This window comes from Atractosteus spatula, chromosome 4 (genome assembly GCF_055471065.1).
Source record: "Atractosteus spatula isolate fAtrSpa1 chromosome 4, fAtrSpa1.hap1, whole genome shotgun sequence".
Taxonomy (NCBI): Eukaryota; Metazoa; Chordata; class Actinopteri; order Semionotiformes; family Lepisosteidae; genus Atractosteus; species Atractosteus spatula.
The window spans coordinates 35,664,204-35,682,369 of record NC_142709.1 but is presented as its reverse complement, the minus strand read 5'-3'; the positions used below and the strand labels follow the sequence as shown (position 1 = coordinate 35,682,369).

At 36.7% G+C, this 18,166-nt stretch overlaps 1 protein-coding gene across 2 annotated transcripts in view; it reads right to left on the bottom strand.

Moving 5' to 3' along the window:
• Positions 1-18,166, bottom strand: part of pdxka (pyridoxal (pyridoxine, vitamin B6) kinase a) — a 153,954-nt gene that overhangs the window by 113,630 nt on the left and 22,158 nt on the right. For both annotated transcript variants that reach the window (XM_088912850.1, XM_088912848.1), the window contains one exon: positions 4,553-4,657. In XM_088912850.1, coding sequence (XP_088768976.1) covers positions 4,553-4,657 — 105 coding nt within the window. The remainder of the gene's footprint in view (positions 1-4,552; positions 4,658-18,166) is intronic.

The window sequence follows — 18,166 nt, the reverse complement described above, 5'->3', positions numbered from 1 at the left end:
AAACATGGGATATTTTGAAAAGCCTCTTCATCCCAACCCCCTTCCCAGGTAAAGCAATATGAAAGTTCCTCAGGGTGTCCTCTTTTTTGATGTTCAAATATGGTAACCCTAGTGGCCGATGTATAATCCTCCTCGTTCTCAAAGGGTGTGCATGATCTATCGAAGCTGGCGTCAGTACTCTTGGCATCTATTCCTTTCAGCCATGACATAATATTTGATTTTTGCGAGGTATTAATTTTCAATCACTTGTTCTGTTGGCGAATATGGTGCTAAGATCGAGAGGAGTATGAACACAATTATTAGCACACGCTGTATCAACGTAGTACGTAGGCTGCATATTTGACAAATAAACTAATTTTATTAAAATAGAAAATATGAAAACCCATCTCAAGCTTTCTGAAAACGATTAAGGAAAATTACAGATTAAAAATTAACATAATTTTTAATTATTCAAATTTTAATTCCCAATTTTTCAGTGCACACAAATTTCCAGGGTCATCTGGCGTACCACCTGGGGGTGCTCCATACTGTACCATAGTTTGAGAACCACAAGTATTTCTATTTTTAAATTGGGCATGACTGTAAAAGAGAAACAGAATGCTCATAAGTGAGCCATGACCAATTTTGGTAGTATTGCTGAGGCAAAAGGGATTGATGAATGATAAAGAGTATTTTTAGAATTAGACATAACAGAAGATTCTCATTGTTGCTTTGTGGTATAAGTCAGTTGTATTTACTAGTGTATTCTCCAATACTACTACCATTCAAACCACTTAGTCCAGTTGGTAGTTAGCAATTAATTTATCAAGGATCTCAACCAACTGTTCCTTGAAATAAGTCAGAGTATTATCTTTGAGCAAACCTTTGACCTCTTGGCTCAAAATGCTCTTCCATTATATAAATGCTGAACATCATAGGCACACTGTTATACTACTTTACATTGTTACATTTTACAAGGTCAACACTGCTATTGCTATGTCCCCATTTGTGCAACATGCTGCATTTTTTTAATGTACTTGAAAGAAAAATGGAAACTTAAAAAAAGACATAATTCCAAAAAAATGTAAGTAGCAATTCAGATCTTGGATAACATCCCAAACTATGTGTCAGTTTTGACAGTTCAAAATGCAAACTGAACATGTCCCAGATTGTCCCAGAGGTCCTGACTCTCTGTGGTAATTAAAAATCCCAGGGCGTTTCTCGAAAAGAGTAGGGGTGTAACCCCGGCGTCTTGGCCAAATTCCCATTGGCCCTTACCAATCATGGCCTCTTAATAATCCCCATCTATAAACTGGCTTCATTACTCTACTCTCCTCCCCACTGATAGCTGGTGTGTGGTGAGCGTTCTGGCGCACTATGGCTGCCGTCGCATCATCCAGGTGGGGCTGCACATTAGCAGTGGTGGAGGGGAGTCCCCATTACCTGTAAAGCGCTTTGAGTGGAGTGTCCAGAAAAGCGCTATATAACTGTAAGCAATTATAATTATTATTATTATTATTGTGAAAATCCCCATATATAGATACATCTAGTCTGTATTTCATGACAGCCTTTTTGAAATCAAACCACCAATACTTGCATTATGTAACCCATGACAAAGAAAAACAATAAATAATATACACATTTCTTACCTGTCTGACAAAATGTGAAAAACACATAAATTGGTATTACAAATCAGGTGGGTATAACAAAAATAATTAGCAATTCTATGTAAAGAAAGCCTAATCAGGAAAAATCCTTGATGATTGTATGCAGTGATAATTACACATTTCTACAAGCAGTTAGTTCCTTATTGACCTTAGCTTTTTAATCTTACTCCAAGCTGGGACAAGGGTGGTGAGGAGCATTAATACAGAGTTAGAAAGAGACCCTGAAAGCTCATTACTCATATTTGTGGAACAAACTGAAGTGAGAAAGACAGCAGAGTGGAGAAAGACAAGAGCTTTGGACAGGCATTATCATGGTGTGCAGCACCGCTCTCTCTAGGCCAGTCTCAAGGTGAAGGTAGCAGAGAGAGCAGAGAGACAATTTATCAATCACTTACCTTGTCTACTTCATATTCTTAAGACTTTAAAAGCAGCTTTGGGCTTAACAGCATTTGATTTTACAGAACCAAATTAAAACAGGTTTATTCCATGCTGAAAAGAGACGAAAGGAAACACAATGTTTCGGCTGTGGAGCCTTCTTTGGGTGTCTCAGAAGTCCACGGCCGAAATGTTGTGTTTCCTTTCTTCTCTATTCAGCATGGAACAAACCGATTACTTGTTCCTTTGCAGCCTATGCATGCTGACGCAGCTACCTATCTGAACTATTAAAATAAAGCTGCCGTGAAAACTGAATCAGTCAACAATGGGTTGTGATACATATACAAATAAGAGCACACATTCCCAGAGATGACAACATTGAAAAGCTTCATGCAACTGTGAACCATGTGCTTTCATATCTGCAGGGCTGCAATGGTGAGAATGATGGGCTTATCAATATAGCATGTATCTGTGCATACTTTTGCTATCTTTACAGCGGTTCTGTATTTGTTCCACAATTAATTGCTCCGCATTGTGCATTTTCAGTGTACTAAATATACATTTACCCTGTTAGTGTGCAAGATTTTAATCTTTGAATCAGCTCCTTTTATAAGTTATAACTGTGAGACCACAGGGCATTAACACACAAAAGTTACAGAATAAGACATAATATCTAATTAAGAAGTCATAGCAAAGAGTCACTTAAAGAATAAGAACATGTATAAACTGTTCTACTCTGTCAGTCCACATGTGATCAGATAAAATCATATGCAGTCAACCTAGCTCTATTCCAGATCAGTGTAAAATTCCTCATCAGTGATTCTTTCAGAAAATACTGCAGTGGCACTACACTGAAAACATGAACTGCTCTTAATACCCCAATTTGTCAATACATATTTGGCTCATTGTGCAAGGAATAAAAAAATAACAGAATCAATTCTTTCATTTCCATTCAGCTGCCCATCATTTTAATTTTCTTTTTGTCAAAAACTCACTGAATGACTTAACAGTCTATAATAGATCATACATTACCTTGCAAACATATTCATTGTGCACAATTTTCACAATTTTAAACTTGCAATTACCACACTCTAAAGTAGCAATTAATGTTTGTAATATACATAATGTACTCTTAATATTCAAACCAAAAAAGAAAAAGAAGTAAATAACTGATAAATAGGAAAGAAAAAGTGAAAAGTAATGGTAACAGTTTTTCAAACCTTATGCTGTGGCAGACCTAAATTAATTTAGGTGCACAAAATTACCTTAACAAGCCACAATTAGTTGCGTGGCCGCTGCCCGTGAACAATAATAGTGGTTCACATGATTTCAGAATAAATACACCTTTCTTTGTAGGATCCCCCAGTCAGATAGTGAAGTAAGTAGTTTCAAGCAAAGATTTAACCATGAAGACCAGTGAGTTTTCAAAACATCTCAGATATAAAGTTGTGTAAACTATTTATTGAAAGTTGATTAAACATTTACTACTTGGCTTTAGCGGAAATGCCAAATAGGTGTGGATCTCACAAGCCTAACTTCTGTATTTAGAACTGGTAAGATTTTGATTTCAATGCAAAATAGGAATCTGTGAGGTACAGTACTTGTGCTATAAGATTGTAAGCAAAGATTAACAATAATCAAAAAAATCATTAATATTTACACTTCTGACTGAATGATACATACACAACCCTGAACCTGTATTTTTAATTTTTAGTTCCTTTTGGAACAATTGAAACAATTTTGTTTCTCGCTTTTAGATCTTTATTATCTCTTATCTGCAATTAAAGTTCACAAACATTATATAGTGTTACGTCCCCAATATGGCTCAGTCTAGGGGTGAATGGGGACTGACACATGAACCAGGGTTTAACGGACGGAAATACACAAACAAAAAAAACACACTAATTACACTATTCTACAACCCAATACCCTCTAAACCTGTCTCCCAAGAAAGGGGTGGCAAAGCCAAAGCAAAGCCTTCCACAAGATATCCGTCTACTCTATACGAAGCTATAATGGAAAACTAAAAAATCACGGAAGCCACAACAATCCCAACCCTACACCACAGCCAAGAAAACAAATCCGATACGTCTCATGTTTTCACCATTTCTTCTTCTTATACCTCTCTTCCACACACCCTCTCTGGGCGTCCCATACCGGCATTTAAAACCGGACCACTCTCTTCAACAAATCCAGACATAGACCCAATTTAGGGACACGCACACCTCCAAAACTGGACTTCCGCACGGGAGGGGATTAAAAACAGAACAGAACGTAACAATAGTCATATACAGCCTTTTACATCTCATATTCACTTTAAGGTACAACTTAATAATCATCCTGCTTCCAAATAATATCCCCTCCCATTATCCCAACCCACGGGCATATTTCCTTTAGGAAGGAGACAATCATACCAGCCTTCATCAGGAAATTGTCTGATCAGTCTTTGATTTGCTCCAGGCCTGAGTCAGAATAAAGTTGCCACCAGTGGAACAGACCAGGGTACCCAGTGTTCTAGACTCTCTACTTACCTGTTAAGACATAGTCATAATGGTTCACATTATTTAACTTCAGACCTTCGTATAGTACATGAAGTTCATCAGCTGTGAGGACTTGGCCTTTCCAGTGTGCATAGCCTAGACAAAACGCAAACAAAGTAAGTTAGGTGTCATTTAGGATCACTACACATCACAGAGAATGCCATGTTAAAGAACGCAGAGCATCACTCTTCCATTTGATGCCTGATTTGAGACTTGAAACTTACCTGATCTGAAATCAAATCATTAAATTCAATGATTTCAGTTGTTTTTATAAAGAAAGCAAACCCTGCCTTCACACAAAGAAGCACAACAGACAGAAAGTTTTCAGCACCAAGCTAAGAAATGCTCTCTCCACAGCACAGGACATCCCTGGCATAGAGCTCAAGGAGATTGGACAGCTGCAGCAAACTCAACCCAGCAGCATTATCAGCAGGAAGTTTAAACTTATTCCATACGCAAGTCTGATAAAGTTAGATCACAACAGTAAAATAAATATAACTTTATTTTAGTCTTTGAGAATAAATGACAACACAAACAAAAAAGAGTGAAATGAGCATAAATCAAGAAGTAGCTTTTTCTTGGCTCAAGGACTTTGCAGTCGCAAAATAAATACCTTCTAAGCTAGTTAAGTAATCTAAATAAAAATGGGCTTTCTCCCCAAACTTAACAGTCCATTTTCCTTATCATGTTCTTCTCTTAAAATAAGAAGCTTTGCTGGAAAAGCAGGTGCCCACATGATCTGGGACTGCTTGCACTGGCATGAGAAATTGGTGGTCAAAATGAAGGAAGATGTAATACAGTTGTGTAAGAGACTAAGAGGAGTTAAGAGACAGATTTGCCTCAGTTAGGCAGACTTACAGTGGGTATAGATAGTCACCACCTCATTTACAAATTAGTACCTTTTGTTGCATGACACTCTGAAAATAAAAACAAATTAAATTAGGCTTGTTCCATTTTTAATTACACACAGTGACCCGCATTAGCCAAGTGAAAATAAAATTCTAAAACATTCTGAAAATGAATTAATATTATAACAGTAAAATACCTTATTTGAATAAGTGAACACCCCTCTTACAATTGCATTTGTAAACTTGCTCAGGTATAACCAATCACCTTACAGATCATACAATAAACTAATTGGCTCCCACCTGTGATCATCTATGGTGATTTTGATAAGTTCAGAATAAAATCAGCTGTTTCTAGACGATTCCACTGCTTGGAAGTGCATTTCAAAGCAAAGAATCCACTATGGGTGTAAAGGTGCTTTCAAAAGAACTTCGAGATAAAGTTGTGGAAAGGCACAAGTCAGGTGATTGGCATAAAAAGATTTCAAAACCTTTAAGTATCCCATGGAGCACAGTCAAAGCTATCATAAAGAAGTGGAAGGCGCATGGCACCACCCAGATCTTGCTTAGATCAGGCTGTCCGAATGACAGAATGACCGAGGAAGAAAGAGACTGATGGCTACCAAGAAATCCGATGGCAACTTTGAACGACTTTATGGCAAAGACTGGTCATTCTGTGCATGTGACAACAATATCACAAGAGCTCCACAAATCTGCCCTGTATGGAAGGGTGGCAAGAAAAAAGCCATTCCTTAAAAAAAGCCACATCAAGTCTCGTTTATGTTTTACTAAAAAGCACCTTAAAGATGCTGTGGTCAGATGAGACCAAAATTAAACTTATTGGCCGGAATGCAAAACGGTACGTCTGGCAGAAACCCAATACATCTTACCATCTAAAGAACACCAATCCTACAGGAAAGCACGGTGGTGGCAGCACCTTGTTGTGGGGGTGTTTCTCTTTAGCTGGGACTGGGGCACTTGTCAGGATAGAAGGGAAGATGGATGGTGCAAAATACTGGCAAATTCTTGAAGAAAACATGCAGGCCTCAGCCAGGAAGTTGAAAATGGGAAGATGGTTCACCTTTCAACATGACAATGACCCAAAGCATACCACCAAAGAAAACTTACAGTGGCTGAAGGACAGGAAGGTGAATGTCCTTGAGTGACCTAGTCAGAGCTCCGACCTAAATCCCACTGAAAATCTTTGGAATGACTTGAAGAGGGCAGTACATCAACAGTCACCACGCAGTATGACTGAGCTTGAACAATTCTGTAAGGAGGAATGGGCAAATATTCCTCCCTCTAGGTGTGCAAAGTTGGTAGAGATGTATCCAAACAGACTCAAGGCTGTAATTCAAGCAAAGGATACTTCAACCAAGTATCAACTCAGGGGGGTGTTCTCTTATCCAACCCAGTTATTCTACTTTTTTATTTTTATTTCAGAAATTTTGCTTTCTTTTTTCACTTGGATGTTGCAAGGTACAATTTGTAAATAAAACTGGAAAAAGTCAGATTTTATTTGTCTTCTTTTTGGGCTTCACAGCAGCAAAAGGTGAACATTTTGAAAGGGTGTGGTAACTTTCTATACCCACTGTACATCTGGAAACTAGAAAGAGCAGTGTTTCAAACTTTTTGCTAAGAGCTAAAAAAGGAAGAAAAAAACAACCACATAACTCACACTCTGAAAAAACACTACTCTCCTGTTTTAAATTGCAGTGGTAGCTTTACAGTGGATGATATCTCAGGGTATAGTAACACCAAGGTCTTTCATCAACAGAAACTGTGTGGCATCTATGTCGAAAGAAAGAGCGTTAAGCGCAAAAGAACTGCAACTTAATTTAAAGTGGAATGGCTCGACGAAATGGTAGAAACTGCTACTCCGAAAAGTCGTAATTTGATATATGTGCCGTTGTGAGAAATATTTTTTTATTCAAAAAATGACGTTATATGTTTTTATTGTTGTGATGCGAAAGATGCAGGAGAATTTGCTAGTGGAAAGAGGTGGGACGACGTTTGGAAACTTTAAAGCATCATTTCACAAACAAATCACATGTCGACGGTGTACAAAAACTCAAGACACCAAAATCCTTCACTACCAGATACAGGGCTGCTGCGCATGCTGCGTGAAAGTCCAGATAGGTCAGGGGTGTCAAACTCATTTTCAAGGGGGGCCAAACTCAAAACATTTAATAATGCCGCGGGCCACACATGCAGAGATAAATACTGATTAGAGTTTTATTATACATTTTTCCACATATGCAAGCGAATGTAGCCTAAACAAACAAAATATTTCTTCAGTATTCCTCTATTTAAGAATATGGTTGAGCATTTCATAAAAGAAAACGTATTCAAGGTAAAAATAAGATCAAACATTTTAGGTAATTTTTGGCAACGTTACTATATTGCACAAAATGAATTGAAATAAATACATGAATTGAAATAAATGAAAACAAACACAAATAAGGATAGGTCTACATCACAAACTGTTAGCCTATTGTTGATTTCATGCTGAAAAGAGAAGAAAGAAAACACAACGTTTCAGCCGTGGAGCCTTCTTCAGCACCTCACACCTCACACCAAATCTTTTCAGCATGGAATAAACCTATACCTATTAATCAATTGTGTATCTTTCAAACTGAGAAATAAGACCTATGACATGTCAAAATACTGCCAATGTAGCAGTAAAGGGTAAGGGTAGTTTAAACAGAGAGGATGACAGAGAAGATGAGAGACAGCTGTCACCAAAACAAAATAATAAGATGACGATGAAAAGACAGTCCAAGGTGGTCCACTCGATTTACAAAATTGTCTTTCATGGAGTTTGAACAATTTTCAAATGTTTGACACAAGCCTTCCAGCAAGACTGTTAATTCGTAACAAAATGGATAAACACTTTGCATATTTATGTAAAGGGGGGTTGACTTTCTGCTTATCTGTGTAGGTGCTGTATCTTCAGCTGAGTCTGAAGTGGTTGAAGAACCATGATTCATCTGCAGGATTTATTACATTTCTTCTTACACATGAAAAAAAAGCAATGTGGATGAGAATGCAATAAATTCAGAAGAAATAACCCAAGAGATCCAACAATTTAATAGTGATAAAAACTATAGATGCTTTTACAGTAAAAGCGAGAATAAATGGGCTATTATAGAGTCCTAGAACATACATAACTATCTGTAAAAAAATCTATCCCTGTTAAAATGCACTGCCTTCAAGCAGCTTAGCTTACATGGGAAGAGTGCCAGATTCCATTTTTATTGTGATAACTGTGATGTCACTTTTCAGGTGAGTCATCCAGCTAATCACATGTATGGATACTCATTGCTAAGCAACAAGATAAGGAGAAGGCCTGGAGGGCTGAGGGCTATGAATAGTCTCGGTTCCATGAAAACGTTTGTGTTGGTGTCTGGGGGAGTGCCTTTTGTGATAAAACCCAGTCTTTTCCATCATCATTTTTTTCAGCAATGTTAAAATCATAAAGACATTGTACATAAAAGAGTGTCTTTCCTATAACCATTTTTAAAGCTTGCTAGCATTTACAAGGCACAAAGAGACTGTGAGAGATGCACAAGCTTTCATCTCCCAGTGTCAGACACTGTACCCAGCATTCTGTGCTACCTCTCTCAGATACCCTCAGGCTAACTCAAAGGAAGGATGGTGACACTAGAACTTCTCTTGCATTTTACATCTTCACAGTAGAGTGACTTGAATTTTCAAACTCTAAGGAAACAATTTTATATTATAGAATAATATATGAAATAGAATAAATATTTCCAGATGCTACACTGTTTATCTCAACCTACAAAAGCCACCTGTATAAATCTGGACTCAGACATTAGTTGATTGTGACAAGGAGGGATCTATGCACAACTGGTCAGGTGCTGGACTGGTGCTCAGTTCATAACATATCAATGACTTCATTACTTTCCATAATGGAAATATGTGTGCTTCCTCACTTGAAATCTTTTGAGTTATAGGATTCCACTCTTCCCTCTTTTGTAGTGAAATCCCTAGATTTCATTAGAATTTTGAAATTCATAGCATGAAAGATCTACAAGAGGTTTCACATTCACATTTGGTTTAACCCTGACCCTCCTGTATTTTATCTTATGTATCTAAAGAAAGTCTGGTCTCTCCACATAGACCTCAAGATTTGATTTATAGTGTAGTGTGCCTATAATTTCATAATTAATCAAAATGTAGTGCTGTAGACAAATATACAAAATCAAAGGCATCCCATTCCTCTTTTATCCATAATTATTAATATCTTAGAGGTTTTTTTGTTATACTGGAGTATAAAGGGATTTTAAAGAGATTCACACAAGCAGATATTTTTAATAAAGGATACTTTTTTGTTTGTTCTTGGATTTGCAATCTCAATAGCTTCCTGGCTTCTCTTGTTTGTATTTCTGTCTCTGTCTTGTGATATATTTTTTACCTTTTCTGTATTCATGCAAACTATCACTTAGAATCTTATTGCAATTAAAAAAGTACTTCAGTTAAATTCTTAGTATTGTTCCCATAGCCTTACATGTAACAGAACTAAGGCTTAATGATATACTGATGCAGCCACTCAGACTATATGTCAAACTCATTACTGCAGCAAGATGAATTTGCCATACCATGGTAATGTATTTTGATGCACAATCTGAGTGGTAACTTCACTGGCCAAAGAAGATCAATAGGTGGCACTTGTGGTGCATTACACGTTAGTGAAAACATTAGCTTCATTTAAACTGTTGTTGTACTTCTTAAAAACCAATCAATTTGGCATATTAATATGGAATCATGTAATTAACATTTTGGTAGCAGAAAATAAAAATAAATTTCTGAACATCTTTAACAATATTAATTTATGAATGTAAATATAATATATTTATAGCTGATAATGGTAGCATATTCCACTTTCTTCATAAACATCTCCATCAAATTCTTTAACTCGGTCAGTTCTGTTTTGGAAACATTTTGACATGCTTGTAATAGTTGAAATGGAAAATGAAATGCTTGTAGTCTCATTACAAATTTTTGTAAGGAAATGGAAAAGAAACTCTTGTCGTTTTTAATTAAACATAAACTGAGTGATGCTTTTATTCAGTGGTAGAATTTTTGCCTGCTTCCTAGAAGGTCCTGGGTTTGATTCCCTCCCTATACACCAGTTGTATTTGAACAAATACTGTTTTTCTAACAGTAAAATATAATAAATAATATATAAACCTTATTGACATTTTATTTTATATATCACTGTGTTTAATATTAAAATAATATTAACAATAAATAAATAACATGAATGAATATGATTACGTTAAATACTTAAAATAAAAATAGAAATAATATAGATGAACCTGCATAGTGAACAGACACCTGGGGCAAGATTATCCAGATATATGTTGTGAAAAAGGTTAGTTTTTTCAAGTCTCTTTCTCATTCTCTCCCTCTCCTGATTCAATTCAATTGAAGGCAAATGTCCTAAAATGTTTCTTGTTGACTTCCCATTTCCTTTTATTTTCAGGCGCAAGAGTGCCTTGTTAATTTTGGACATATTTCATCTACTAAGCAAAAGTGTGTGGTTTGTTCTGACAAACAGTACAGATTGATTTACAGACTCCACAGACTAGAAAAAGCAAAAGTGAGGAGGTCTGTGACAAAATTCCCATATGCCCACCCATACAATTATCGGAACAGGAGGTAGCTGCATGTCTAGCATGCTACAAAATAAACAAAGCACCAGAACCTGATGGTTTAAGGGGTAAAGTGCTAAAAGTCTGTGTTAGCCAACTTAATGGTGTTTTAACCCAGCGTTTTCAGTTCTTGCTTAAGGTCCATACCGTGCCTGACACATGGAAGGTATCTACGATTGTACCTATTCCAAAAAAGCCAGGGGCTAAATTACTCAAACAATTTAGACCTGTGGCTCTCACCTGTCTCTTAGCCAAATGTATGCAAAGAGTTGTAAGTAACCACCTTATGTCATTAATAACGGATGTCTTGGATCCACTACAATTTGCTTAGAGCGCATGCAGGGAGACAGAGCATGCAACACTTACTTTAGTTGATCCCATAGCCAAGCGCCTTCAACACTCAAATGCTTGTGCAAGCTCTCTTCATTGATTTTAGCTCTTCTTTTAACACTATACAAATTGATATTCTTTTACAACATCTTTTTGACTGAAATGTGAATGGGAATGTTATACGCTGGATCAAAGACTTCCTTACAGATTGACTTCAGAAAGTCCACACGAACAGTGTATTCTTAGACGAATTGGTTTTAAATACCATAAGTAGTAAATAAATAAGTGCTCCTCAGGGTTGTGCACTGCCACCAAATCTGTTCTTACACACATATGAGCTGCATATTAAGAGTAGCACAGCCAGTCTGATTAAATATGCAGGTGACATGGGTTTTTTTTTGGGACTCTGTTTAAAGGACCAACCTGTAGGTTAGCGAACCTACTTTGAACAGTATCCTTGAAAAATGGTGCCAATCAAGAATAAAAATGCATTTAAATAAATGTGACCAAGACTAAAGAGCTTCTTTTCAATGGTAAAACCAATGGTGGGCAATTTTTGCAGACAGTAAAACTCAATGGTCAGTCTGAAGAGGTTGTGGAGAATTTTAAATATCTGGGAACACATTAATCAGAGGCTGTGGTAAACTGAGAATATAGACAACATTTATAAGAAAGCAAATCAGCGTCTGTCCAGAATTGTGGAAGTGGCAGGAAAAACAATTAGGAAACAGCATCCCCATCATTATTATCCCTTGGATACATAAAATATGCTGCACACCACAGGTGTTAGGAGCAGGTGAAAAGTGGAGAATTTGGCAAATTAATACTTAATACTTAACCAGATACAATTCAATCCTGAAAATCCTGACTTTGTCAACACTTTATCCAAAAGTTATCTAGTTAACAGAGTAAGGTCCATTTGAACAGTGAAGATGTACCTTCTGCATTTCCAAGCCAGTTAAGCAGGTTGTCATTCAATGGTCTGATTATATATCCATTGGGGGAAACAGCACTTGCTTAGCTAACCTGTTTGATACTCAATACCTGCTGATCAGTAATTTTTGCAATATGAACCCATGGACTGCATGTGTAATTGCATCTAAACAATAGCAAAGGTTTCTAAAAATGCAGTTAGGCAAAAGATATTTACAGTTAACAAAATCTGTGAAAAGAAATCACAACTAGTGGTCTTTTGTACATTAGTGGTTTGAGAGGTCTGCCTGTTCTCCCCGCAAAGTTACTGATATTGAAATATTGTGTTTAAACAATAAATAAACTTAAACCTATGAAAAATTCACAAATCCCCCACAACAAAACGCAAGTTTAACATCTAAAAGCGGTTTTGTTAAGATACAAAGAAACTCAAACTTCACACCCTAAAGTGATTATGGCACATTCAAAATATTACAAAGGGTGCACTGTCACAGAGATAAGTGCATTTGCAAGATAATGTAACTATATTAAAAAGGTTGATAAATCAACAATCTGGGCTGAGTGCAACATTATTTTTTGGTTTCCTTCTATCGTTTAGATCAGTGGTTCTCAAAGTGTGGTTCATGGACCACCAGTGGTCCGGGAGCCTGTGCCAGGTGGTCCTTGGGCTGACCTAATAATCTTTCTTAAAAAGCAAGTCTGCGCTGTTTACGTCAGAGGAAAGAATAATGTAGTGATCGCTACAAAAGAGCTCCCCCTAGGAGCACTGTTAACAACTGCAAGCTGTAAAAGTGGGAGGAGGGACTTGTGTGTTGATTATAGGTATCGGAGTTTCACCAGCCGTTAAGGGGACTGTGTGTGTCAGTACTGGAGTGAGCACCAGCCTAATCATAGGCTTGGCTGGCTTGAGGGTCTGCCGAAAGGGCAAAGTTTCCATTCATTCTCCTTGGCTGTACCCTTCTGTTGCCTTTGTGTTTTAATGAAGCTTGAGTTATGGGGGACCACCTCACCTCTTCATTCCCCCATGAGCGCCTATCGCTTCAGTGTTTAGTTTTATGCACCACGAAGTCCCTGCCACCCTGCAGCAGTCTATTGTTATTAGTGATGCACGGGTCACCTTTTTTTTACCTGCACCCGCCCGACCCGATTTAAAATTATAAAAGTTCTGACCCAAAGCCAGTCCAAACCTGCTCCATTTGAAATTACACTGAACAATATTCGAACATTCATTTGATCAACATTTATTGAAACAGCATATCCAGATTCCTTGTTTTAAACAGACTAAAGTAGCCTAGTCTTGCGACTGTCATTTTTGTAAAGTGCCTCACAATTGATGCAGATAACGTAACCTGTACTTTTTTTTTCTGTTGTGCTGACTAGCTTGCCAAACGTCTCCCACCTGGCTCTTTTGTCACTCTCTCTTCTTTATCTTTATCTCCAGAACTTTATCTCACTGTTCTGGAGTTGTGTCCTGTCTGCTCTAACGAGGTTGCCATTACTGTATTGTTTTCTTTGTAATACACTGTTTGCTTACGTTTTCTCCCACTTTGCTTTGTGATACAACCAATTGGGGCTTAAATGTAGCAAAATGTCAGGACCCAGCGTCCTGGCCAAATTTCCCATTGGCCTTTACCAATCATGGACTCCTAATAATCCCCATTTATGAATTGGCATCATTACTCTTCTCTCCTCGCCACTGATAGCTGATGTGTGGTGAGCATCTAGCGCACTATGGCTGCTGTTGCATCATCCAGGTGGATGCTGCACATTGGTGGTGGTGGAGGGGAGTCCCCATTACCTGTAAAGCGCTTTGAGTAGAGTGTCCAGAAAAGTGCTATATAAGTGTAAACAATTATTATTATTATTATTATTATTATTATTATTATTATTTAAACCTTAAAGACACTTTAATTTAGGATACAAACAATCGGTTTTCTGCAATATTTTGCTTTTGGTCATCTATCAACCCGCACCCGCCCAACCCGATCTAAAATCTCTTTTTGAACCCGAGTCAACCCGCGCATCACTAGTTGTCATGATTGAGTGGTTACACTGTTTACGTTTTGATATGTGAGTGTGGTTCGACCTTTGCACCAATTATTGTTCATACCATTTTGTTCGTACGTTTGAATATCTTACTTTGAGTTTGAAAGTTCAAGGTGTAATTTAAAGAAGCAGTTGAAGCAGAAGGGTTATTATGGAGCACTGGCTCAAATCTGGGACTCTGAAACGCAAATATAGTGAGGATAGTGACAGGGCAAGTGCAAGTAAAATGCAGAATAGAAGTGAAAATGCGAGTGAGGTAATTTGTGAACCATATCAGCAGTGCTGTAATTCTATTTCCAACAGATTGATAAATATGATGTGCAAGGAAGCAGAAGGTGTGCTTGATGTGATGTATTTGTCTGGACATGAGACATGTCCATCTTGGATGCAGATATCACTTCTGATTGCTCAACAAAAGCAGCTCCATTCTTCACATTAACTTTTTAAGTCATAAAAACATCTGCAAAATATGCAGCATTGTTTGTAAAAATATTAGTACTTTTCAGCAAATTTAATTCAATATTAGTTATTTTTAGTACATTAATATGTGATGAATTTTACAGGCCAAGAAGTGGACGTAGGCATAGGTGGTCTTATGAAATCTGTGACTTGGTGGAAGTGGTCCATGGACCATAGAACTTTGAGAATCACTGGTTTAGATGGTATAATTATCATTAAGACAAAATATGAATCATTGTCTCCCTTACCAAGCAAGCAAAGTGTTTATTTTCTAATTCAAAGACTTCAGGAAACCTGTCTGACGACTTGATTGACGAGTTTTTTACTTATGTATGGTAGACCTGGTCTCATTCTTTAGCACTCTGTAAGTGTAGTCAAACTATAGTTCAATTCCCTGGTACTTTTCAATGTAAATGTACTGTATTGGTTTTGCATCTTAATAGTAGAACATCGGTCTTTTAATGCAGCTAGTAAGTTGCTATTCTAACTTTTTAAATAAGTACCTCAAAAGAATGGATTGTCACTTTAAATGTCTTTGAACTGCTTTTTTATTTTAAAAAGGTTACAATAAAAAAAACTCCTTTGAATACATCTTCATCTTTAAAAATTGACAATGCTATGATTTATGATGCTGTATGGTTTCAAAGCCACTACCGTACAGTATGTGCAAAATCTAATAACAATCGCTCTGCAGGATGTGTGCTGTAGCTTGCTGAACCCTGCTCTAATTTACTCTATTATATTAATTCTTATAGGAAAAGCTCCCTACTTTAAGCAAAATGGGCAAAGTTTCTGCTCTTACTGTCCTAAACCCTCCAATTTACATTGTTTTTACAGATAAAAATGCATTCCCCTTTTCTCATTTCACTATACATTGTGTCTTTCTGGTACCTAAACCAGATGTATATGTGGGGCCGCCTGAACATATACCTACTTATGATACAAGAAATACAAACTGGGGTGTTTTTGTGTGAAATTAAATGTACACATATACAGTACATACATATATCTACTCAGATGCCACTCATGAACGTAATATTCTTTTTTTTTCATTTAAAAATCAATTATGCAGAATGGTCCACTTGAGTGTCATGCATCCAATCACAGGAGGAATGCTGTTGTACCACACTTAAACATTATTTTACACAACATGACATGTTGTGTAAGAGGGGTACTCTCCAGACCATCATTACAAAAGGAAATTGGTTCTAAATTGAATTTGTTGTGCAAAAAATAATGTAATGTAAAGAGAAAAATCAAAAAGCTGCTAGTGTCAACACTGCACATTACACATAGCCTTACAACAGACAAATGTGACTCTCACTGACAACACTGCAAACTTTTAGGTGCTCCACAAACCATATGACTCTAATCTTACAGAATTCATGCATTCTCATGAAAACATTACAGATGCAGCCATTCAAAATGGGTGGGGTATTTCGCGGTATACCCCGGTGGGCGTGTCGCAGTATCACGCAGTATCATGGGGTAAATCGCGTCATTTGACGTCATGCCGGAAAGTATCCGGCATCACCTTGTAAAACTGCCAGGAGGAGCCAATAAAGCTTAACCTCTCATGTACAGCATTTGAGCTTTTAAATTTAAACTGTGTATTACAGCATGTTAATCATCAGTCAATAAAAAGTTGGTATATTTTATGAAAGCAAGATTGCTCAGTTGGACAAAAGTACACAACCTACCTTTATCAGAAATATTTATGCATCAAAGCCTTTACCGAAGATATTACTAATAGTATTAATAATGAATGACTTTGGACAAGCTGTAAACTCAAAGTATAATTTCTTTAGCACATTTGTACAAGCACTTGGAATCTGTCCAAGCCCTACTTTGTCAGGCATTTTCTTTTACTGCAACGGACATAAAAACTTCCTTGCTTTTAACAGAGCGTTTCATAATTTCTAACTACGAAAATTATTTAAACTGCGACACTTATCATTCAACCAGAGCTCAAAATATCACAAGGATCCTCAAGAGCACAGCAAAGACTGTATTAAAAGATACTTGTATCAGATACATGAGAATCCAGGCTTTTTTATCAACGCTTTCTTTTCCGTATATCAGATATTATGGAACCACTTCAGAAGGGTGTCAGCCAGTCAGATTCCAGGAATCGGTACTTTAAAGAAAAAATACACACCAGTATTCCATTTCTCCCTAAACATTTTAAGCATCGAAGTCTTTAACTTGTGAAATAGCGTGTAAAAAAGTGGTAGTTTTAAGCTTTTCTGCTAATATAATATGGAATCGGTATCTAAATAAATTAATAACGATATGATTATATTCGTGTACTGCGACATTTCTTTGAAAAAATAGAATAGCAATATTATGGACAATTAATTGACTTTTATATTTCTAAATATCACAACATGATCGAATTTAAGTCATTTTAACAACAATGAATAGTCACCTAGGCGTTACAATATAAACATTTATATTGATTTAAATCGTGTTTTGATTTAAATCTATCTGTTTTTTGATTCACAATCAGACAAATGCAACATAAATTGATATCTTTGTCTTCTAAGTATCTTAATAAACTTTCAGCATAGCTTTCTCTCCGTTTAGATTTATTTTTCTTGGGATCTTGGGATCAAACGTGGAAAGATTAGATTGTAATCGTTTTTATTTTTTAAATACATTTTTAAAAAAAAGTGTAATCTATACTAAAAAGCTGTACACCACCTGCTATAAAGATACATATTGTAATACTTTCGGGTTCGGATAGGACAGACACAAGAACTCAGACTTGCGGAGTTAAAGCAAGTTAAAGCCTTGATTTTATATATCACCTTTAAAAGTGGCATCTCAAAGCAAAGTAAATACCCAACACTGATTGTACCCATCTGTCATGCTAATAAAGCACCTTGAATTGAATTGAGAGAGAGAGATTTAAACTGTGACACTTATCATTCAACCAGAGCTCGAAATATCACAAGGATCCTCAAGAGCACAGCAAAGACTGTATTAAAAGTATACTAGTGACAAACTAGTATACTTTAGATCTTTTTTTCTGAACCGGGGAAAATCTGATCATGTTTCTCTATAACAATAATAAAAAACATTATTTTACATATCACCTTTATGTGATATCACCTTAAGGACAGCACATACAAGGGTTAATTGCACAATGGACCGCGCAAAGAAATTTAAAATAGTCTTCTTTAGGTGTGAGGGCAGGAGTGGATCGCAGAAGGCATAATCAGCAAATTAGGAAAACAAAGAACAGGACGGGTGAGACGTTTATCCAGAGAGCGAGTGATCAGAAAATCGTAACCTGTTACGCCCAGGTTTTA